This window comes from Anomaloglossus baeobatrachus, chromosome 3 (assembly GCF_048569485.1).
Source record: "Anomaloglossus baeobatrachus isolate aAnoBae1 chromosome 3, aAnoBae1.hap1, whole genome shotgun sequence".
In the NCBI taxonomy this organism is placed as follows: Eukaryota; Metazoa; Chordata; class Amphibia; order Anura; family Aromobatidae; genus Anomaloglossus; species Anomaloglossus baeobatrachus.
The window spans coordinates 660,817,925-660,841,473 of NC_134355.1; the positions used below are offsets into that span (position 1 = coordinate 660,817,925).

At 51.1% G+C, this 23,549-nt stretch overlaps 1 protein-coding gene across 1 annotated transcript in view; it reads right to left on the minus strand.

Moving 5' to 3' along the window:
• Window positions 1–23,549, minus strand: part of LOC142296999 (cytochrome P450 2K1-like) — a 72,047-nt gene that overhangs the window by 5,310 nt on the left and 43,188 nt on the right. The window contains exons 7-9 of the mRNA XM_075341205.1: window positions 22,881–23,022; window positions 20,312–20,496; window positions 2,122–2,263 (exon numbers count right to left, since the gene is read on the minus strand). Of these exons, the coding sequence (XP_075197320.1) occupies window positions 2,122–2,263; window positions 20,312–20,496; window positions 22,881–23,022 (469 nt within the window). The remainder of the gene's footprint in view (window positions 1–2,121; window positions 2,264–20,311; window positions 20,497–22,880; window positions 23,023–23,549) is intronic.

Here is a 23,549-nt window from a genome sequence, read left to right on the forward strand (position 1 = left end):
TCCATACTGTCTGTCTATACTGTCTGTCTGTCCATACTGTCTGTCTATACTGTCTGTCTGTCTATACTGTCTGTGTATTTTGTCTATCTGTCTATCTGTACATCCTATCTATCCATCCATCCATCCATTCTGTTTGTCTGTACGTCTATCTATTAGTGTTGAGCGGACCCAGACTGTAAACGTCCGGATCCGCGCGGTTTCAGCGCTATCTCCGAGGACGACCGGGACGCAGGATTCTGGGTGCACGATCCGGATTCGGCAATTCATAAAGCATGAAAAAAACAATAAATAAATGAGCGTTTCATACTTACCAACACTCAGTGTCATGGCGGCATACTGCTTCTGGGTCGCGCTTTCACTTCCTCTGCTGGGCACGCAATCACACAGCTTTCCTTCTTTTCTCCACCCAGCGGCCGTCCGTGCAGGCTGACATGCCCCCCAGCCTGTGACAGTCTCCTGCAGTCATCGCTCTCTGCCCACAGGCTGTCCGTGCAGGCTGACATGCCCCCCAGCCTGTGACAGTCTCCTGCAGTCATCGCTCTCTGCCCACAGGCTGTCCGTGCAGGCTGACATGCCCCCAGCTTGTCAAAGTGCCCCAGCCCCGGAGGCTGTGAGAGTGTGCTATGCTCATGGCGTCATCGTTAATAGCAGCTCACGCTATACTCAGAGCGAGCAGTGTTATCGCTCTGAGATGTAGCAGAGCTGGTTGTGTCGCCGCCCGTAGGCTGTGACAGTGTGTTATGCTCATGGCGTCATCGTTAATAGCGGCTCACGCTACACTCAGAGTGAGCAGTGTTATCGCTCTGAGATGTAGCAGAGCTGGTTGTGTCGCCGCGGCTGGAATATATACATTCATTTATTCAGCATGTGACAGTGCCCCAGCCCCGGAGGCTGTGACAGTTTTCTCTCTCTCTCTCTCTCTCTCTCTCTCTCTCTCCATATGCTTCATTATGAAAGTGAATACAGTACAGTAATTTATTTTTTTCACTGTGTGCGGTGCGGTAGTGGGCTACATAGCATGATGGGAACTATATACCAGGATGAGGGGACTATATGCCAGGATGAGGGGGCTATATACCAGGAAGGAGTGCTATATACCAGGATGGGGGCTATATACCAGGATGATGCCATGATGGGGCCATATAAACTAAGATAGGCCATGATGGCGCCATATATACCAGGATGGGCAATGATGGGGACATATTTACCAAGGTGGGGCCATATATACCAGCCTATATCAATGATCGGGGTCATACACCAGGATGGGGACATAATGGGGACATATACCAGGATGGGACCATACATACCAGGATATAGGCATTATGGGGGGGTCATACACCAAGATATGGCCATGATGGGGAGATATACCATGATGGGGTCATGATGGGGCTATATATACCTGGATGGGGCCATGATAGTGGACATATATACCAGGATATAGCCATGATGGGGTCATACACCAGGATGGGGCCATGATGTGGACATATTTACCAGGAAGTGGCCCAGGATGGGAGATATTATTACACACTAAAATGGGGAGGGGGCAACTTGTATGTCTTTATAGGATTTAGAATTTTACAATGGCCCGTACATGTGACGAGGGGGAACCCAGGCTCAAAGTCTGCACCGGGGCCCATCAGACTGTAGTTACGTCATTGTTGTTTGTGATAATTTTTTACAGAAGGAAAAATTATGCAAAAAAACAGTAAAAGAATTGACATGGGGCAGATTTAAAAAATGCTGCAATACTCAAATTTAATTAGAAAAATAAAGGCAAGCAGATGCATGAGATTTCTGAAAGTTATAGCTTTTGTGGGCCATGTAAAAAGCAGCTTTTAATTTGTATAAAGAAATTGCCTAAAAAAATGCCGTGAACCAACAAGACAACTTTTGATATTTTAAAATATGAAAATATAATAATAAAATATGGTAAACATGTACAAAATTGATATTTGCAGCAAAACATGCATGGTTACAGCTAATTCATACTTTAATTTATTGTTGGTTGAAAATCAATACTGATCAATTAAATAGCTTTCCCTTTGGTGAGGGTAACGGAGAAGAAATTCTCCCATTTCTACACATTACCTATAATTTAAGACATCTGAGAGGACAACTCACCGGCTGAAAAAGGCATAAACGCTTCTTTCCTTACAAAATTTCCTTTGGAATCCAGAAAGTGTCCCGGGTAGAACTCATCGGCTTTCACAAAATGATCTTTGTCATAAAGAACGGAGGTCAGCAGCGGGATCACATGTGTTCCCTAAAAATGGGAAGATTTGTACAAGTGAATTCATTATATTTATATCGCCAGTCCTGGGTGATATGGTGGGAAATTCTACCCATCAATTGCCGTTGAACCACATTGCATATTAATGGCATCCAGTAGGCACCTGTATTATGAGATAAATCCAGGTAAGAACATATTTCCCCTAACCTCAAGTTTAGTGATAAACGTGTGATTGCGGATGGACCTCTACTAGTTGGAAAATACAATTGCATTGAATATATGACACACAAACCACGTTTTAGTGATAAATGGTATATATTTTGCTTAGAGGTCTCTTCAGATCCCAGAAAGTAACAAAGTTGAAAAAACGTGATATGCGAACATGTTCGTTAATACTGGATTCTTGACTGAGTCTCAGGGTGGTCAAGATGCTCGGTACTAGATTGAGTATATTGGAAGTGCTCAACTCCTCACCCGTTGTCTATCTCTCTTGTGTCCTCACATTTTTTTTCTCCCTCTCTTTGTCTCTCAAACTCTCCTCTCCTCTTCTCTCTCTCTCTCTCTCTCTGTCTCCTCTCCTCCAATTTTCTCTCTCTCTCTCCTCCTTGATTCTTCTTTTTCTTTCTCTCTCCTCTCGTCTCTCTTTCTATCCCCCGCCCTTGGGGTGGAGATCTTCCGGAAAAATGCGCAGGTTTCCCATTAACTTCCATTATGCTTGCTTCTCAAGTCAAGCCTGTCCGGGCATCTGACCTGCTCGACTTGAGTACCGAGCACTTGAAAATTTTAGTGCTCACTCTTCATTATTGAAAAATAAAAAAAATGATACCCCTCTTCCCTTAATTACCCCAGATTCACAACTCCATGCCCAGTTATTTCCAGCTTAAGTCTTATTTTTTTCTTCATTCTTCTGTAGTCTTCGGCACTCAGTATATCTCACGATACTTCATGTTGTCACTTGAGGCCTAGTTAGTGCCAAAGAAATGCCTTAAAGGGAACCTGTCACCACTTTTTTGCCCTATAAGCTGCGACCACCACCACCGGGCTCTTAAATACAGCATTGCAACATACTGTACATAGGAGCCCAAGCCGCTGTGTAGAACATAAAAAACACTTTATAATACTCACCTAAACCGGTCGCTCTGGTGCACAACAGTCGGCCTTCTTGGTCTTCCTTATTCTGAAACCGCGGTGCATGACGCGTCTACGTCATAAACACGCTCCAGCATTGAGGTCCTGCGCAGGCGCACTAAAATACTTTGATCTGCCCTGAGACGTGCAGATCAAAGTGCACCTGCAAAGGACCTCAATGCCGGTGAATGTGTATGACATAGATGCGTCATGCACCGCGGTTTCAGAATAAGGAAAACCAAGATGGCCGAAAGGGGAGGTGCCGGTCCCGGAGAACGAAGACGCACATTTGACCAGTCTGCACCGGAGCGACCTTCTAGGTGAGTATTATAAAGTGATTTTTATGTTATACCCCCGGCCTGGGCTCTTATATACAGCATGTTAGAATGCAGTATATAAGAGCCCACTGGTGCTGGCCTCAGCTTATAGGGCAAAACAGTGGTGACAGGTTCCCTTTAAAGGGTGAGGAAGACCAATGGGAAGCTGAAGCTCGATAGAAGTAGTGAGCCAGTGGAAGGCTGGGTGGGGAGCTGTGGCTTGCCAATACGTCATTTGACTGCCATTTTGCTTGATTCAACCAAATAAAGTGGCGAAAAATTCGGGTGATGACAAATTCAAATAATTTTTGGATGACATTTTAAATGAGTTTGATTTGTTTCGAATTGATTCTCTCATCTCACAATAAACTATTGACATTGGCTTGTTGCTTTATCTTTATCCCTCTGATGATTTTTTACACTTTGACATGTAACTTTTAAAGTTTGTCCCTTTTGGATTCTATAAATTTTCTCTTTTTATCTACATTAAGCTTTGCTACTTTATTAGTATTTTTTGACAATCAGTATTTCTGAAGGGGTATTAACTTTTATTGGGCCGTAATACCATGTACATGGTTGAACTTTTACTCAAATGCAGTAATTCTTCAATACACAGTATATCCACCCATATCCTGTCCACTGCCATTAACTTGAGAACGGCGGCAGCTATAAGCATAGAAATGGTGTCTAGGTATAGTAAAGTAGCCATACGAAATTAAATTCACTGAAAAGTTATTCTCCATGAATTTAATCTCCCTTATTATACCCTGGTGTCTGATGAGATCGTAATATGTAAAAAACAATCAAAAGCATTCTATTCTGCTCTCTGACCCTTCAGCTACTCACTGTCACCAGTTCAAACCTCATCACATCTTCGGATCGGTGTCAGCCGCACTGGGTCTAAGTCGCTAGACCAAAGCTTTCAGGTTTGCAAGGACTCAGATGGTTCTGCGCATGTGTCGCGGGCGGGGAGGAGGGTGTCAGCACACTACGCTCACCCCTTCTGCTCAGGTCCGGCGGCTGCTGCTCAGTGGTGGCTCGAGCGGTGGGCCGGATCCCGGGGGCTTCTCGAGCGGCACTCCTCGCCCGTGAGTGAAAAGGGGATTTTGGTTGGGGAGATTGTTTATTGTCCGTGACGCCACCCACGGTTGTGGTGATTGAGTGTACACCACCGCTGCTCTATATGGGGATCCCGGGGATGGTGAGGCGGAGCAGCCAGTTGTTGTGTGGTCCCTCCGTGGGTAGGGGTTGGTGATCCCGGGGCCCAGTGGGGTGCAGGGGCGCAGGGGCAGCGCTGTGCCTTGCGGCACTGAGGTACTCACTCAGCCAGTAAACACGACACAGTTCTTGGTAAAGAAACGGCTGGTTGGACGGGTCCCTCGGACGGTTCACGGTGCTGCGGTTCCCTGCAGTTAGCGGTGACGGTCTCTTCCCTGCACCTTTGAAATGTCTTTTTGGTAGCGGTGGATTCCCACCGGTTACCCGCTCCCCGACTACAATCTGAGCCAGAGGAGCTCCACACTTTGCCCGCAGGCGCCGGCCCTGGGAAATTGGTGCCTTGGCGGTGGCGGTGTTTCCCCGTTGTGGTTGGACCTTTGCCGTCAATCAGGACTTGCTTGTTGGGGGATCTACGTCCCCTTCACTAACGGATTTGGCAACTTACGGCGACTCCAAGCCTTGCCGGGATCCGAAAGGCCCCTGCCCTGGTGCTGACTGCCCTTTGTATACTGCTCCAGACCCCCGGGCACACAGCCTCCATGGTCCTTCCAGCAACCTCCAGACAGTCCCACTGCAGACCTCCACCACCGTCTGCTGACCTTGCTGACTCCGTCTGGGCACACAGCCACAGACCAACTTCAGGCTTTCTGTCACTTTCACTGATGTTTCACTTCGCTCTAGCTCCCTCCTGAGCTACACTCTGTTCACCTCCTACTCCTTCCTCTCTCTTGGCTGAACTCCTCACTCAAGCCCTGCCTGGGCTCAACTCTCTCCTGGAACTTCCTGCCTCCAGAGCTGTGAACTCCTAGGTGGGCGGACACCAACCGCCTGGCTCCACCCCCTGGTGTGTATCAGCAGCCCCTGGAGGAAGGCAACAAGGATTTGTGGGTTAGCTGGTGTACCTGCAGGGAATGTGGGGTGCGTGTGGTGTTGTGACCTGTGTCCCCTGGCTTGCCCAGGGCGACACATTCCCCCTTAGCAAAACGCAGAACGTCCTCGGGCTGCCCGTCCAACACCGGTTTTATTTTCCTTTTTGTTTTCTGTAAATGTAAAAAGGGTATAACATGATAAATGGTAAATTATGTACATTTTTAATAAATCTTCCCTTAACGGGAGGCACATTTCTTAAACGTTGCATAACGGTTTACGGTTACGGATTCCGCTCTCTCCCACCCAAGCAACCTGGCCCTGATGCTGCCCCTAAAGCCCAGGCAGCACCCCTTGACCCACAGTCCAGCACACGGTACCCGAGCGGGATCTGTCCTTCCCTCCAGAGGGTAGCCACCGGTTCCTTTGATGGCTGGGCCCCAGCCTGCTCTGCTCAGGGCCCTCCCTCCAACCTGCCTCTCCGGAGGCGGCATTGCGGAAACGGTAACGGCAAACAACATATTTACAAGCCACTTAACGTTTGTGGTTGCCCTGCAAGTTCACGGGCTTGTCCATGGATAGTCCTCCATGCAAAACTTTAACGGTCCCCACGGGGACAACGGTGCCGGCTCCAGCCAGTTGCAATCACAAAGCAAATCAGGTGAAACTTCGGTAATCATTTGTTTCTTATCATTCTTTCAACTTTTAAACAACAATAAACAAAATGGTGGTCCCAACGGGGACTGGACAACGGTGCTCCGCTGCCCTACTTCAGGCCTTCAGCAAACGCAGCTCCATCCCCCTCCACCAGCATATCCAACATGCACTGACATGCCTGCGGCGACAGGGGCACCCGGTACTCATTTCCACCGGTACACGGGGCATGGACGACCACTGGGGCTCCTACATAGTGGGAACGCTCACTTGCCTCTTCAAACTCAGCAGCAGACCCGGGACTAGGGCCGGAGTCGTCATCTCGTGCTTCTGCGTCAGGCGGGTTGCCGCCAGCTGTCGCAGCCTCCTGGCCTCCAACATCCAGAACTTCAGCCCCTTCTGCGGTAGCACGGAGCAGCAGGTTAGGCGAGCTGACATTGAGGCGCCTCATGAGTAACGGCAAGGGTGATGCATAGGCCGAGACTAGGCCGGGCCCCTCAGCCGCAGCGGACGGTCCTGGTAGGACATAGTGACGTGGGTCACCAGTCGGTTCTGCTACATCCATTCCCCCTCCGTACCTCGGGGCAGTTGTAAGTAGCTCCTCCACCTCGTTGGTCCACTGCTCCATCATCCGGAAGATCTGATCCTGCTGACGCTGGTGGAATTGCATCACCAGGGCCTTCATCCAGGCCACGGCCTCGGGCTCAGGGTCTGGCACAGTCTCTATTGGGACTTCTGGCACCATGCTGTTAAGGGGTCGCGGTTCCAGCGGTTCCCTCTGGCATACTTCAGGGACGTCCCGGTCGTCTGCAGCCGGCTGGTCCACCGGAGCGGCTGGGCAGGGTATCGCTACCGGTTGGGTAGGTAGCGGGCCTAATGGTGGGGCGGCAGCAGCTATTACGGGTAGCAGGGAGAGAGGTAGGGTGAGCGGAAGCCGGCCGGGCCCCTCAGCTCCGACGGCCGATCCCTCAGGAATACAGGGGCGTGGGTCGCTTACCCGCTCCTCCAAATCCTCTTCTGCCTCGCGTCTCCACATAGCAGCCACCACATCCGCAATGTCGGTCTCCCACTCCTCCAGGAGGAGTTGCATATGGGCCTGCAGACGATTACTCAGCGGGACAGTCCGGTCCCTCAACCACGTCGCCGTGCCGGGCGCGGGGGCTTCCTCGTTGGGAGTTGGGTTGTACATCTTGGCAATCGTGCCTTCCAGGAACCCAGTATGTTTGCAGAGTCCTGGCGTCTCTGCTTTTATAGCCGCAGCTACATGCGTCCAGCCGCCATCGCGTCCCCCTTAGCTCTTTCCGGCCCCTCCTCTCTCGGGGCGGGGTTTTGGCCTTCGCGCCTCTACTGCTCGAGAAGACGCTCGAGTGGGAACTTTTCGCGCCAAAGATGGCGGCTTCTGAAATTTTTCTGCCGGACACCTCCGGCGGTAACAAGGCGCACCTCTACCAGACGGCAGAGCGGTAAGATCCTGTTCATGACGCCAAGTTGTCGCGGGCGGGGAGGAGGGTGTCAGCACACTACGCTCACCCCTTCTGCTCGGGTCCGGCGGCTGCTGCTCAGTGGTGGCTCGAGCGGTGGGCCGGATCCCGGGGGCTTCTCGAGCCGCACTCCTCGCCCGTGAGTGAAAAGGGGATTTTGGTTGGGGAGATTGTTTATTGTCCGTGACGCCACCCACGGTTGTGGTGATTGAGTGTACACCACCGCTGCTCTATATGGGGATCCCGGGGATGGTGAGGCGGAGCAGCCAGTTGTTGTGTGGTCCCTCCGTGGGTAGGGGTTGGTGATCCCGGGGCCCAGTGGGGTGCAGGGGCGCAGGGGCAGCGCTGTGCCTTGCGGCACTGAGGTACTCACTCAGCCAGTAAACACGACACAGTTCTTGGTAAACAAACGGCTGGTTGGACGGGTCCCTCGGACGGTTCACGGTGCTGCGGTTCCCTGCAGTTAGCGGTGACGGTCTCTTCCCTGCACCTTTGAAATGTCTTTTTGGTAGCGGTGGATTCCCACTGGTTACCCGCTCCCCGACTACAATCTGAGCCGGAGGAGCTCCACACTTTGCCCGCAGGCGCCGGCCCTGGGAAACTGGTGCCTTGGCGGTGGCGGTGTTTCCCCCTTGTGGTTGGACCTTTGCCGTCAATCAGGACTTGCTTGTTGGGGGATCTACGTCCCCTTCACTAACGGATTTGGCAACTTACGGCGACTCCAAGCCTTGCCGGGATCCGAAAGGCCCCTGCCCTGGTGCTGACTGCCCTTTGTATACTGCTCCAGACCCCCGGGCACACAGCCTCCGTGGTCCTTCCAGCAACCTCCAGACAGTCCCACTGCAGACCTCCACCACCGTCTGCTGACCTTGCTGACTCCGTCTGGGCACACAGCCACAGACCAACTTCAGGCTTTCTGTCACTTTCACTGATGTTTCACTTCACTCTAGCTCCCTCCTGAGCTACACTCTGTTCACCTCCTACTACTTCCTCTCCCTTGGCTGAACTCCTCACTCAAGCCCTGCCTGGGCTCAACTCTCTCCTGGAACTTCCTGCCTCCAGAGCTGTGAACTCCTAGGTGGGCGGACACCAACCGCCTGGCTCCACCCCCTGGTGTGAATCAGCAGCCCCTGGAGGAAGGCAACAAGGATTTGTGGGTTAGCTGGTGTACCTGCAGGGAATGTGGGGTGCGTGTGGTGTTGTGACCTGTGTCCCCTGGCTTGCCCAGGGCGACACACATGTGCCCACAAAGGTCACAGCAGATGCCATGACATTGTGGGCCTTGACCTTTGCAGGAGCATGTTACACACTCGCACAGGGGCTGTAGGGTTACTCATCACCGGGCCGGTGTAGGGAAGGATGTCACAGCGGCCAGGCCTGGCTCCGTGACCCCGGAGGTGTCAATAAAGATGGAGGGATGTATTTACAGGGGAGTTGAGTTTATTCATGATGCCACCTGAGGTATACGGCCAACTATGAGCCGCCACTGCAAGAGGTGTCCTCTGGGGAGGATGATGGAGCAGCTTTGTTGGTATAGCTCTCCACAGGCAGGGCTGGGATCCCCAGGGATGATGGGAGTGGTAGTCTCTGCCGTGCAGTGATATGAGGTTGGGAGCGCAGGAATGGTAGGACGACACAGGGTTGCAGTCAAAGTTCTTTTACTCACTAAGTTATCCGGTCCTGGTTCACATAGATGATACATAACCATCTCTGGAGTACTCATCTTCATCGTTATGGGCTCCAGCCGATCCCGGATAGTTCAGAGGTCAAGGCCGGTGCACTGTTTTGTGTGTTCTTCCTGCTCGTATTCCCTCCACCCCAATGCTTTTTCAGTGGAACGAGTCATAGGTGCCTGACACACTCCCTGTGAGTCCTAGAACCCCTTTCTTCCTTATGCCCGGGTCGAGCTGTCCCAGCTCCAAAGCACAGGTCTTTTCGACTCCCCTGTGTCCTCTTCCATCCTTTCTGTCTGCGTGACTCTGTCTGTTCTGCCCTGCTCTCACACGCTGCTCCCCCTAACTATGCTCCACCACCGGGTGGCTGGACTAGTGGGCAGGAGGTCCCATACCCAATGATGGCTACCCCCAGGTTCTACCCTAACCCAGTCCCAGTGGGAGAGTTGCTAAAGTGAGTGTTGTGTGAATTCGTGTGCATACCGGTGAATGACCTCCTCTGTACCTGGAATGGAACACCACACCTCGGCTGAGATGCAGTTTCCCTGTGGTGACTGAAGCCTCAGGGGTGGCACACATGTACAGAAACCCCCTTGTCCTAGCAAACTCAGAAATCCTGGTCTGGTGACTTCTCCCCAGGATCTTAGCACTGCTGCTATTAGTTAAAAAATGACAAAGACAGGAAGGGCGGCAGTAAGCAGTGAAGGAGTCAGAGCTGTTAATTTCAGAGGTTTTTTACATTTTTCTGGCTGTAACGTCCTTCTCACAGAGGAGTGAGGAACTAATCACTGAGAGATGCAGTAAACAGGCAATACGCTAGGTGTCACTAAGGACTAAGGATACTAAAGACTGAGGGAAGTTAGGCAGGCTGGGATCTGAACCAAGAGGACACAAAGAGACTCAGGGAGCAGACAGGAGAGAGGTAGTGAAACAAGCTAACCAAGTGAAACAAGGTAACCAGGAGAGCATGTAAAAGCACAAGGGACAGGCAAAGAGTAGTAAGGCGGGACGCTGAAGTCGAGAGCCAGATGGGAACGGAAAAGTTAGGGGGAGCAGGCAGGGACAAGTCATAAGTCAGTCCGGGGTCGAGTACCAAGATCAATTGCTGTAACCAGGAGCCGAGTGCTTACTGCAACTTAACCATAAAATGTGACTGGTGCTGCTCCATGCACGAACAGTCATAGATAAAGCAGAGCAATTGCCCGGAAGCGGTGCTTGTGAGTAAGCCCCTCCCACTGCCGGTGAACGATCAAGTCCAGGAAACAGCCCGTCACAGGGCAAGGAAAAACATGATGGTCACACACAAGAGGACACAATATAAGGTCTCGGCACAGGAGCCGCACCACAAGTCAGGGCTCTGACACTGGCCTTTTATGGGTCAGGAAAAATTGCTGAAAAAAAATGCCAATTTTTTTTGTGAAATTTGAGCAGAATTCAATTCAACTCAAATTTACTTAATCAACTGCACAAAACAAAATGATGTTTTGTTGTTTGTTTTAAATTCCATTGCAATTACATTTTTTCCCCATTTCTCAGTACATTTTACAGTAAATTGAAAGGTGTCATTCAAGATATGAAATTTTTCTGCAAAAGGCAAATCCTCAGACAGATATGTTGATGTAAAAATGAAAAAGTTATGGATCTTGGAAGAAGGGCAGTGAGCCCCATAGGGGTGAATGGACCCCATGACGATCGGGAAGGTGCAAGGTTAGGAGGGGGATAATTGGTTGATCTGGGATAGGGGATAGTTGGGTCTATAGGATTGGAGGAAGGGAGCTGTAGTGGGATTGGAGGGGAGCAGGGAAGGGGTGGGGGTTTGTGGGAGGTATAATAGAGGGGGGTGTACTGATTACCTCCCCTTTCGTCGCTGAAAAGTTGTGGCCCCAGGACGTTGGTGCTGCTCGCTGCAATGGCTGACCTTAATGCGCTGTTGGAGATGGTGAGGGGGGCCTCCTCGGTCCTCGGCGTGGACGCTCTGCGGCAGCAGCTGGTGGCGGTCTGTGGAGCTGGAGCGGTGCCGCCTGCTGCTCCTGCGCCCGGGCCGCTGCTACGTGCTCGGCGGGCGCGACCGCCGGAGCGCTACTCTCCCAGCTGGAGGGGGAGAGTGAGATCTAGGAGCCCCTACGGGGACCCTCTGGGACAGCGGAGCCCTCCATCTTACCAGGGGGAGCTGCCGGCCGCTGGGAGGAATCCTCGACGGAGATCCCGCGGGTCGGGGGTGGGCGGAGCCTCGGCGAGGTCCACTTCCGGTCCGCGGCCTGCACAGTCCCGGACCGGAGCAGCGATCACGGCAGCCCCCAGTGAAGTGCCGGCTGGGGGTAGTGCTCATCGTTCCAGATCATGGACAGAGACTCCCTGCAGGCGGCAGGGGAGAGCGACAGGTCGGAAGATGGGTGCAGAGGGGAGCGGCGACGTGAGGAGTTCGGAGGAGGGGTACGGTGGCCTGCAGGCCCGGATGAGGTCCACAGTGACGGTCCCCACCAGCGAGGATCGGGCTGGGGGGGGTTCCCAGCGAGGGTCAGATGCAGCACGGTCTTCCTGCAGTCGGCAGGGAGGGAGCCCACTGAGAGCGGCGGGAGGAACGGCGGTGCAGCAGGCGCCCGTGCATACGGCGAGGAAAGACGGCGGCAGGGCGCCACGGCGTGAGAAAAGGAAAAGGTCGAGCAGGAGTCGCCCGGAGGAGCAGGGTGCGGTGACTGTGGGGGTTGACGGCCGCCAGGTGCGGGCTGTCCCCTCGCTGGTCCCCCCTGAGGACTTCGGCAGCACGTCAGATTCCGGCGGTGATGATGGAGCAATGGCAGCGGCAGGTCGGACAGAGCGGCAGCAGGAAGATCGGGGCACGGCTGTTCCGGCGTCGGTTCATCGGCAGCCTGGTGAGCAGACGACTGAAATGTTTAATGCTGTGTGTAGTGAGAGCGGGGGCGGGGGTTCCGTCGCGGGAAGTGTGGCGCAAGGGGCGAGTGTGGTCGGTCAGTCTGGTTTACCGGGCCCGGAGTTTTGGGGGCAACTTTTGGGAGTGTTGCAGGGGTTGTCTGCGGAGCGGGTTAGTCGGATCGGGCCTGGGGCTCCGGTGGGGGCGTGGGTGGGCCCCACGGAGGTGGTGCAGACTGAGGCGTCGGTGAGCGGGGTGACTGTGCGGGACCCTACCTCGGCGGGAGGTGCGGGACCGGCGGCCAGTGGGGCGGCTGATGTGGGTGCGAGCAAGGAGGCGGAAAAGGAAAAAGAAAAGGAGGATGAGGTTGTGTGTTTGGATGATAGGGCACGGAGTGAAATTTACGTGTGTTTTGAAGGTCAGTTAGGGGTTCACTTGAAGAAGGAGGTGAGGGAAAAGATTTGGAAAGGGGAGTATGTGGAAATTTTTTCCCTGCTTCCCTTGGAGAAGTTTAATTTGGATAAGGTGAAACCCAGTGATACAAAAAAGGAGAAAGAGGACGAAGAAAAACGAAGGTATAGGTTGATTCCGAGGACGTTTACTAACTGGCTACAGGCCTTTGCGATCTTAGCCAGCGTGATCGGGGAAAAGGAGCCGGAGCATTGTTCCGCCCTATTTGGATATATGGACGCGATAGGGGAGGCGTATAGAGTGTACGGCGGTTTAGGGTGGCTAAGATACGACGAGCAGTTCCGGCAATGGAAGGCTCTGCGGCCGGGTGTCCAGTGGGGCCACAAGGACATTTCTTTGTGGATGCGGTTAATGACGGCTCCGGCTCAGCCCTTTCGAGGGGGTGCCGGGAGCTCGGGTGCGAGCGGCGGGTCCCCGGCTGGACAGAAGAAGGGGGCTTGTTGGCAATATAACGAGGGGCAGTGTAAGTTCGGGGCCTCATGTCGGTTCAAACACGAGTGTTCCGGATGTGGAGGGTCCCACTCCTTGGCCAGGTGCTTCAAAAAAGTAAAAGGAAAGGCGGGGGAGGGGTCTGGAAAAAGGGATGACGCCAGTGAGGGTAGAGGCGATGCTTCCCTATTTAAATAGATACCCGGATGTTAGGGCGGTGGAGTTGTTGGCATGTGGTTTTATGGAAGGTTTTCGGATTCCGTTTGAATCTGAGGCGCCGGTGTTTCGCCCGGGGAATTTGAGGTCCGCAAAAGAACATCCGGCGGTGGTGAAGGAAAAGCTGCAAAAGGAGGTGGAGTTGGGGAGGATGGCGGGTCCATTCCAGGACCCGCCATTCTCCAATTTAAGGATTTCCCCCCTTGGGGTGGTACCTAAGAAGAAGCCGAACAAATTTCGGCTCATTCATCATTTATCTTATCCGGCGGGATTGTCGGTGAATGATGGGATATCACCAGAGTTGTCGGCAGTTTGTTACGTATCTTTTGATAAGGCATTGGAGCTGGTAAGGGCTGCCGGGCGGGGGCCCTGATGGCAAAGGCGGATGTGGAAGCAGCTTTTCGTTTACTCCCGGTGCATCCAGAGAGCCTTCATCTCTTAGGGTGTATGTGGGATGGTGAATACTATGTGGATCGCTGCTTGCCGATGGGCTGTTCCATTTTGTGTGCTCATTTTGAGGCATTTAGTACTTTTGTGGAATGGGTAGTCAAAGATGTGGCAGGAGTCCATTCAGTGATTCACTATTTGGATGACTTCTTTTGCGTGGGGCCGGCGGGCTCTTCGGTTTGCTTCTTGTTGTTATTTACGTTAGAGCGGATCGCGCGGAGCCTAGGTATTCCGTTGGCAAAAGAAAAAACAGAAGGGCCGGTGACGGCCCTATGTTTCCTAGGTATCGAAATTGATACACTGGCGATGGAATGCCGGTTGCCGGAGGGGAAGCTTCTGGATTTGAAGGCGTCGGTGCGGTTTTTGTATCAGGCCAAGAAGGTGCGGTTGCGGGATTTCCAGTCAGTGCTCGGGAAATTGAATTTCGCTTGTCGCATTATGCCGATGGGGCGGATATTTAATAGGAGGCTGGCGAGTGCAACCGCGGGGGTAAGAGCTCCAAATCACTTTGTCAGAGTGACCAAAGTGATGAAGGGGGATTTGTTGGTTTGGGAGGAGTTCTTGGACCGGTACAACGGTCGGACCCTTTGGATGAGCGAGGCTTTGTCCAATAGCCAGTTGGAATTGTATACTGATGCGGCTGGAGCGACAGGTTTTGGGGCAATTTTCCAGACGCACTGGTGTGTTGGAAAGTGGCCAAGGCTTTGGGTGGAAGCAGGTCTGGTGAGGAATTTGGCGCTACTGGAATTGTTTCCCATCATTGTAGCAGTGGAGTTATGGGGCCCCATTTTTTCTAGGAGCAGGGTTTGCATGCATTGTGACAACATGGCGGTGGTGCATTCCATCAATGCGCTGTCGGCAAAATCCCTGCCGGTTGTGGGGTATTTAAGGCACTTGGTGTTGCGTTGTTTGGAGTTGAACATTTGCGTGGTGGCTCGGCACGTGCCAGGGATTCGAAACGAGGTGGCTGACGCGCTATCACGGTTTCAGTTTTGCAGGTTCAGGAAGCTGGTGCCGGGAGCGGACGCGGATGGAGAACCTTGCCCGGAATGGCTGTGGGACCTGACATCGGTGTAGCATTTGAGGGAATTAGGAGATCGGTGTCTGAGGCCACTTGGTGCCGATATCTGGCGGTGTGGAAGGAATCGGCAGAGTTGGAAAGAGGGGATTTTATGGAGACGGGTTACAAGGGCCGAGTGTTGGGGGTCCTGATGTTCATTAGTGGGGATTTTTCGGCAGGTCGGTCCGTTTCGGTGATTGGTGGCAAGTTGGCGGCTTTGGCCTTCTTGTTTCAGATGCAAGGGGTCCGGGACGCGACTAAGGATTTTCTGGTGCGGCAGGCAATGAAGGGTTTTCGTAAAGGGGCCCAGTCGCGTGACATGAGGCGGCCGGTGTCATTGCCATTGTTGGGGCGTTTAGTGGGGTGTTTGGGGGAATTGTGTTCGTCTCCTTATGAGCGGGTGTTGTTTTCGGTAGCTTTTGTATTGGCGTTTTTTGGTGCCTTTCGCATTGGTGAATTGGTCAGCCCGACTAAGCAAGCAATGGGTGGTTTGCTGATGGAGGATATAATGCTGGGGGAGGATAGAGTGGAATGCCGGCTTTGTTTTTCGAAGACGGATCAGAGGGGACGGGGGCGCTTAGTGGTGTTGTTCGCGTTACCGGGGCACCAACTATGTCCGGTGGTACAGGTTTCGGAGTTTTTAAAGGTGCGCGGAGGTTACCCCGGCGTTTTCCTGCGGTATGCGGGCAGCTTGGCTTTGTCGCGTTACCAATTCATTGCGGTGCTGAAGACGGCCTTAGCACGGGTGGCGGAGGAGCCAAGTGAGTACGGGTCTCACTCCTTACGGATTGGGGCGGCAACGGAAGCCGCCAGGTGGGGTTTGAATGAGGATTGTATCCGGCGGATTGGGAGGTGGGAGTCTTCCAGGTTTCGCTTGTACATTAGGCCTCACTTGGTCAGGTGATGCTTCAGGGGTGGGAGATTCCTGGTTTGCGTTTTTGATGCTGGTATGTGACAATTTTTTTTTTGGCTGTTGCTGTTTTTATTCGTGGTTGTTTATATTTTGTAGGGCCATGCCTTGTGTGGATCCTTGGGCACTCCTACGTGTATTGGGGAGCGTTGCGGGCGGATGTGCGTCACGATGGTCGGCAGCTTGGAGTGTCGTTGACGGAGGCCCGAGTAAAGTGGCTGGGAATTCGGGGCATGACCTGGGGTAGGGTGCGCCCAGAGGTGGCTTATTATAGCCGTATGGATCGTGACCCGGATGTGTTAATTTTACACGTGGGTGGGAATGATTTGGGAGTAAGGTCGGCGAGGGAATTGAAAAGGGACATAAAACTGGACTTGTTACATTTGTGGAGGGCGTTCCTGGGTATTGTGATTGTCTGTTCGGACATCATAGCTCGGACGCAGTGGCGTTTTGGTAGGTCGGTGGACTGTATTAATAGGGCTAGGAGTAAGCTGAACCAGGCAATTGGCAGGTTTGTGGCACGGAATGGTGGGTTGGTGGTGCGGCATAGAGAATTGGAGGAGTCCACTGAGCAGTATCTCAGGAGAGATGGGGTTCACCTGACCGATGTGGGTCTGGATTTATGGATGCTGGGTTTGAGGGATGGTCTGGAGCAAGCGCTTGGGGTGTGGGGGGCCCGGGCCAAGTAAGGGTGTCACTTGGCCGGTCTGTGGCGGGGTGTTAGGTCCGTCTGAGAGGTTGGGAGTACTGACAGTCGGTTTGTTGGTACGAAGTCGCTCAAGGGGAGTGGCTTCGGATTGGATGGGAACTTGTGGGCGGAGGTCCCACAGGTTCTGGGAAGGGGTAATTAACGATGGAACGTTGTTACCCCTCACCTTTGGGCCGGGTGATCACGGCCGAGGTGGTCCTCTGGGCCGGTTTGGAGGTTACGGCCGGGGGGTTATGAAGGATGGTTGGCCTCTAGGACGGATCTATCGGTGTTTCTGGTTATACGGGTATATATGTATAAGGTTTAAGTAACAATTGAGTGGCATGTTGAGCCACGAGTTTTGGTATACATATATATGGTTTAAATAAAACTGTGGCCATTCCTGCAATAAAGTCGTGGTTTTAGTCTTTATTTAAGTAGATATGGTTGGGGGGTGCTTTGTATGGTAACCTGCTTATCCCTTATAGATGCGTCAAGAAGGGCAGTGAGCCCCATAGGGGTGAATGGACCCCATGACGATCGGGAGGGTGCAAGGTTAGGAGGGGGTTAATTGGTTGATCTGGGATAGGAGATAGTTGGGTCTATAGGATTGGAGGAAGGGAGCTGTAGTGGGATTGGAGGGGAGCAGGGAAGGGGTGGGGGTTTGTGGGAGGTATAAGAGAGGGGGGTGTACTGATTACCTCCCCTTTCGTCGCTGAAAAGTTGTGTCCCACCCGCCCGCCCTGATGTTATGTATGTAAAAAAAAAAAAAAAAAAAACATTGTGAAAAGAGGATGTTTAAAAAAAAAAAAACAAAAAAGGAAAAACAACAAAAAAAAAACAAAAGAAAGACTGGAGAATATAAGGTTGATTTGCCAAGTTGTTGTTGTCACAGCGGGGTGTTAGGTCCGTCTGAGAGGTTGGGAGTACCGACAGTCGGTTTGTTGGTACGAAGTCACTCAAGGGGAGTGGCTTCGGATTGGATGGGAACTTGTGGGCGGAGGTCCCGCAGGTTCTGGGAAGGAGTAATTAACGATGGAACGTTGTTACCCCTCACCTTTGGGCCGGGTGGTCACGGCCGAGGTGGTCCTCTGGGCCGGTTTGGAGGTTACGGCCGGGGGGTTATGAAGGATGGTTGGCCTCTCGGACGGATCTATCGGTGTTTCTGGTTATACGGGTATATATGTATAAGGTTTAAGTAACAATTGAGTGGCATGTTGAGCCACGAGTTTTGGTATACATATATACGGTTTAAATAAAACTGTGGCCATTCCTGCAATAAAGTCGTGGTTCTAGTCTTTATTTAAGTAGATATGGTTGGGGGGTGCTTTGTATGGTAACATGCTTATCCCTTATAGATGCGTCAAGGCAAAGAGGAAATAAAAAACATGCAAACAAAAAATGACTGTGGGATGTTCTAAACTTAACTTACCAAATTCACGCAATTTGTGAGTTAAATGAAAATCCAGAGTTATCTTATAGACATTCATTGTTATAAATGTTGCTTGCCATATATACTATCTGTTTTGATTCCAGTCTTTAGGCCACGTGCACATGTTGAACATTTGGTGAGTTTTTTAACTCGGTATTTGTAAGCCAAAGCCAAGAGTGGGACAATAACAGAAAAAGTGTAATAGAAACATGAGCACCACTCCTGTATTTTTTACCCATTCCTCGTTTAGCCTTACAAATACTGAGGTAAAAAAATGAACAAAAACATGGCCAGAATGATAAGTAAATGTGTTCCTAGCTGCTACCAAAATTCTGTCCATTAGTCATCTATACTCTAAGGCGGGCTTTGCACGCTGCGACATCAGTAACAATGTGTTACCGATGCTGCAGCGATAGTCCCGCCCCCGTCGCACGTGCAATATCTAGTGAAAGCTGGCGTAGCGATTATTATCGCTACGGCAGCTTCACACGCACTTACCTGCCGTGCGACGTCCCTCTGGCCGGCGACCCGCCTCCTTCCTAAGGGGGCGGGTCGTGCGGCGTCACAGCGATGTCACACGGCAGGCGGCCAATTGAAGTGGAGGGGCGGAGATGAGCAGGATGTAAACATCCCGCCCACCTCCTTCCTTCTCGTTGTAGCCGGCGGCAGGTAAGGTGAAGTTCCTCGCTCCTGCGGCTTCACACACAGCGATGTGTGCTGCCGCAGGAGCGAGGAACAACATCGCACCTGTCGCACCATCGGCATTATGGAAATGTCGGAGGCTGCAGCGATGATACGATAACGACGCTTTTGCGCTCGTTCATCGTATCATAAAGGTTTTACACGTTGCGATATCGACTGCGACGCTGGATGTGCGTGACTTTCGATTTGACCCCATCAACATCGCACGTGCAATGTCGCAACGTGCAAAGCCGCCCTTAGGCTATGTGTCCACGTTGCTTTTTACCTGCTTTTTTACTGCTTTTTCAACTGCAGCGTTTAATGCCAAAATGGATGTGTTCTGCTCTTCAAGCTTAGTCTGTGGGAATTTGGGTTTCTAAACCCCACTATGCAGTTCAAACTGCAGCCTTTTTGTGGCAGAAATTTGGGCAACCCAACCCAAATTCCCATAGACTAAGCTTGAAGAGCAGAACACATCCATTTTGGCATTAAACGCTGCAGTTGAAAAAGCAGGTAAAAAGCAGGTAAAAAGCAACGTGGACACATAGCCTAAAGGGGGCTTTACACGCTACGATATTGCTAGCAATTGCTAGCGATATCGAGTGTGAAAGCACCCGCCCCCTCGCACATGCGATATCATGTGATCGCTGCCGTAGCGAACATTATCGCTACGGCAGCGTCACACGCACTTACCTGATCGGCGGCGTCGCTGTGTGTGCCGAACAATCCCTCCCTCAAGGGGGAGGTGCGTTCGGCATCACAGCAACGTCACCGCAACGTCACTAAGTGGCCGGCCGGTCAAAGTGGAGGGGTGGAGATGAGCGGGACATAACATCCCGCCCACCTCCTTCCTTCCGCATAGCGGCCGGGAGGCAGGTAAGGAGACGTTCCTTGCTCTTGCGGTGTCACACATAGCGATGTGTGCTGCCGCAGGAATGAGGAACAACATCGATAAGCAACCAATACCGATTTTTGGTTTTAGGACGACCTCTCCATGGTGAACGATTTTCACCACTTTTGAGGTCGCTTAAGGTCGCTGGTAAGTGTCACACGCTGAGACATCGTTAATTATGCCAGATGTGTGTTACTAACAAAGCGACCCCAACGATAATTCATTAATGATATCAAAAAGCGTGTAAAGCCCCCTTTAGGCCACGGTCACACATTCAGTATTTTGTGAGTTTTTTTATCTCAGTATTTGTAGCCTAAACCAGAAGTGGCTAAAAAATACAGAAGTGATGTCCGTGTTTCTATTCTACTTTGCCTCTGATTCTTTTTCTGGTTTTACCTGACATATGAAGAGTAGGTTTGATACTGTAAATTTTATGTTGCTTTAGAAGAGCAGCAGTCTATGGGCTTCATTATGTGGAGCAATGGGCAGTATTGGCCCATAGGCGAAGACCACAGAATATTGACTTTGCACGATATTTATGACATATACAGCCATGTGCATGTGGACTTGTTGGACAGGCCAAGGTAAATCATACAAGTTGCCAAAAATACACCAAGAATAAGACTTAACATCTATTTTTCTTACTTTGGGTAGGAGATATCCCCTGAAGTTGACATCCTGAGTGGTAGCGTGGGGCAGATTGGATGGAACAATATTTCCAAAACGTTGAATCTCATGGATGACGGCATCGGTATATGGCATGTCTTTACGATGACTCACTTGCGGTTCGGCCGAACCAATAACTTTCTCAATCTCACTTTGGACCTTTTCTATTTCACAAAATTCACAGAAAAAAAATCATAAAACCAGGCATTATTGTAGCATTCGATCACATTTAAGCTATGGTTTTTGAATTTGTGGTGATCATGGTAAACTTGTTGGTTGCTGTAATCATCATGAAACCTCAATGTCTACCTAAGATCGGATTTAGACACCCACTGGTTTTACTTTTAATGGCATTTTATATGAACATAGCGGATAGTAGACCTAAAATTATTGGGTAGTGTAGAAACAGTTGTTAACTTATGTTGTATAGACTGATTCCACCATCATCTGTTTATCTTTATGGGTGGGGTTACAATGAAAGATAATCCATCTGTTACAAAGCTGAAGGCAGCATCGATTTATTGTTAGGAGAAAGGTTAAAAAAAGCACGCTGCGGCACAAAATTAAGTCAGTGATCTTTGAAGATCAGAATATTTTATTGTTCTACGCGTTTCGGAGCATATACAACTTCTTCTTTAGGCACAAAAATCATCATATTGATAAAGCTTAAGGCAAATAATACAAAATCCACTATTATCAATAGGTGAAGGAGACAGCTCCTCCTCTCTCACAGCGTAGTGACCTCTGCACAAGTCACAAAGCATGCTCAATACGTTTTTGTGACGTCTGCCTGGGATCACAGACTCAGAATGACTGTCACACACAGACTAAAGGCTAACAGCCCAATCACCAGGATCCAAAACCACAGGAATACAGGAATCTGGAATTACTACAGGGTCACAGAGGTCGCTGCCCGTGGTAAGCTGCAATCCAGAGAAGAGTAGTCTCTAGGCAGGGTCAAAACCAAGAGGTACAAAAGAGACAAGACAGTGGTCAGGTAATCAGGCTAAGGTCAAACCGGAGATGGCAGCAAAGTAGAAAAATGGCAGGCAGGAGAGTAGTCAGAGAGCAGGCAGAGGTCAAAACACAGAGATCAATAGTAAGCACAGCATGGGAACCTGAGACACAGCAGTAATATACCAAATCTATTTTATTTGGTGGTCACACACAGAATAGGCCCCCGCATAACACCTTCCCTCACAGGGTTACACCAAGCCAACAAAACCCTAGTCACCCCCCCAGGGTAGAAAAGACACACCAGTGGGCGGGACCAGCTGGATGGAGAACGCCCACCTAGGGGTCTAGAGAACCCGGAGCGGAAAAAGAGTCAGTTTAAGTTTTGAGTTTCAGCCGAGTGGTGCAGGAGGAGAAAGTGAAGTAGAGGTTCAAGTGCAAAGTCAGAAAGGAAAGGCGTCAGGGTTGGAGCCCCGGTATACTGGCTAGGTGGCAGATGGTGGTCCATGTCTGTTAGGAGACAGGAAGACAGCTGCCAGAGATCCGAGGTGGACCAGGACAGGGTAGGAGCCCGCCGGTACCGACACCGGAGAACCGACCCGGAAACTGTGCACAGAGGGGGTACTTGGACCCTGAAGCCAGGACCGTAACCAGCGGCCTCACTAATTAATCAATTGAGGACAGGATTATAGGTCCTGTCCCACCCAAAGTCCTGAAAGCAGACAACAACCCACCAAGGGGGATAGGGCATCCGCCAGGGCCCTATAGATTCCAAGGGTCATCATTAGCGGGCAAGGTTCCCAACAGAAGTAGCAGGAGTGGACTCCCGTGTTCCATACCGGGAAGTCCACAGACACAAAAAGTAATACAGAGAAAGTGACACAGACCATCACCCCGGGTGAGGAACCAGAATACACCCAGCCGCGGTGGCCGGCCACCAGAACCTTGGTTTATGATCGGACTCGTGTGATTGATTCAATTGTGAGTAAACCAACCTTCCCCGGTCTGACTGGGCGCGCCGGCCCCTGCACTCACCATCCTCAACACAGAGACACTGGGCCCCGAGGCATCCACCCCTACCCTCGGAGGGGTTAACATCCAGCTGCCGTCCCATCGCCCCCTGGTGCTCCCCAACAGCAGCGGTGGTGCTACATCTCACCACACACCGTGGGTGGCGTCACGTAGTGCTTATAGCAATTCCCGTACAAATACGTCCCCTTATATTTGAAGTGTCCGCGCGACCCCCGGGTCCGGAAAATCCCTCGAGCCACACTGCGGATCCGGACCCGAGCAGCCCGACTGCTGACATCAGGGCGGCACACGGACTCTTGTGAAGACATGACAATTCTACCATAAAAGTCATTAGATTGTTTTCTGACCCTGGTTTCTCATGTTTGATGTATCTGCTGTAAACAACATTTCTGAACTGCTGTTCACAATTCAAAGCAGCAGTTCAGGCAATATGGCTGCCGCCATAATGATGTACAGAAAATAAAATTAAAGATGAGAAAAAATAATCACAATATCACAATATACAGAGTGATGATTAATAAAAGTGAAATTAAACACTCCCACACAGAGGCATATGTCTTACTTTGTATTTCTGGATATTTCATCATTAGTAGAAGGCCCCACCTAAGGGTGGTTGAGGTTGTCTCCATACCAGCAGCAAAAAGGTCCGTAACAAGCATTGTCAGGTTTTCGTTGGTGAAGTATAATTCAGGATTTGGCTTTTCCTAACGTTTAAAATATATCATATACATTACATTACCTAAATGTAATTATTCTCACTGTTTTTAGTAACTTTGTGGAAATTTCTCTAACTTTTATTTTCCAGCCTTTTTCCCCCATTGACCCCTCTATATTGGCAAGTAAAGAAAAAATATATTATTTAGATCTTTAGGCAGTGACAATTCTCATACATCACAAAGCAGCTTGTGGCTAGTGATGGGCAAACCCCCTGATGTTCGGGATCGGGAGCCTAGCCCGAACGTTTTGTAAAGATCGAGTTCGGGTTCTAAGATAACGCGAACTTGCGTCCGAACACCGAACTCGGGCTTTACAGTTATGGGATGGGGCGGGGGGCTGTAAAATATTGAGTATAGTTAATAATAAACATTGTCATTATACTTACAGGTCCCCGCGACGCGTCCTGCAGACTCTGTCGCCCAGCTGCTTCTGCTTCCGCGTCCGATCTTTGCTGTGCCCTCGGGTAACCACCAGTAACTAAAGAACCTTCCATGACGTCATAGCCATTGGATTA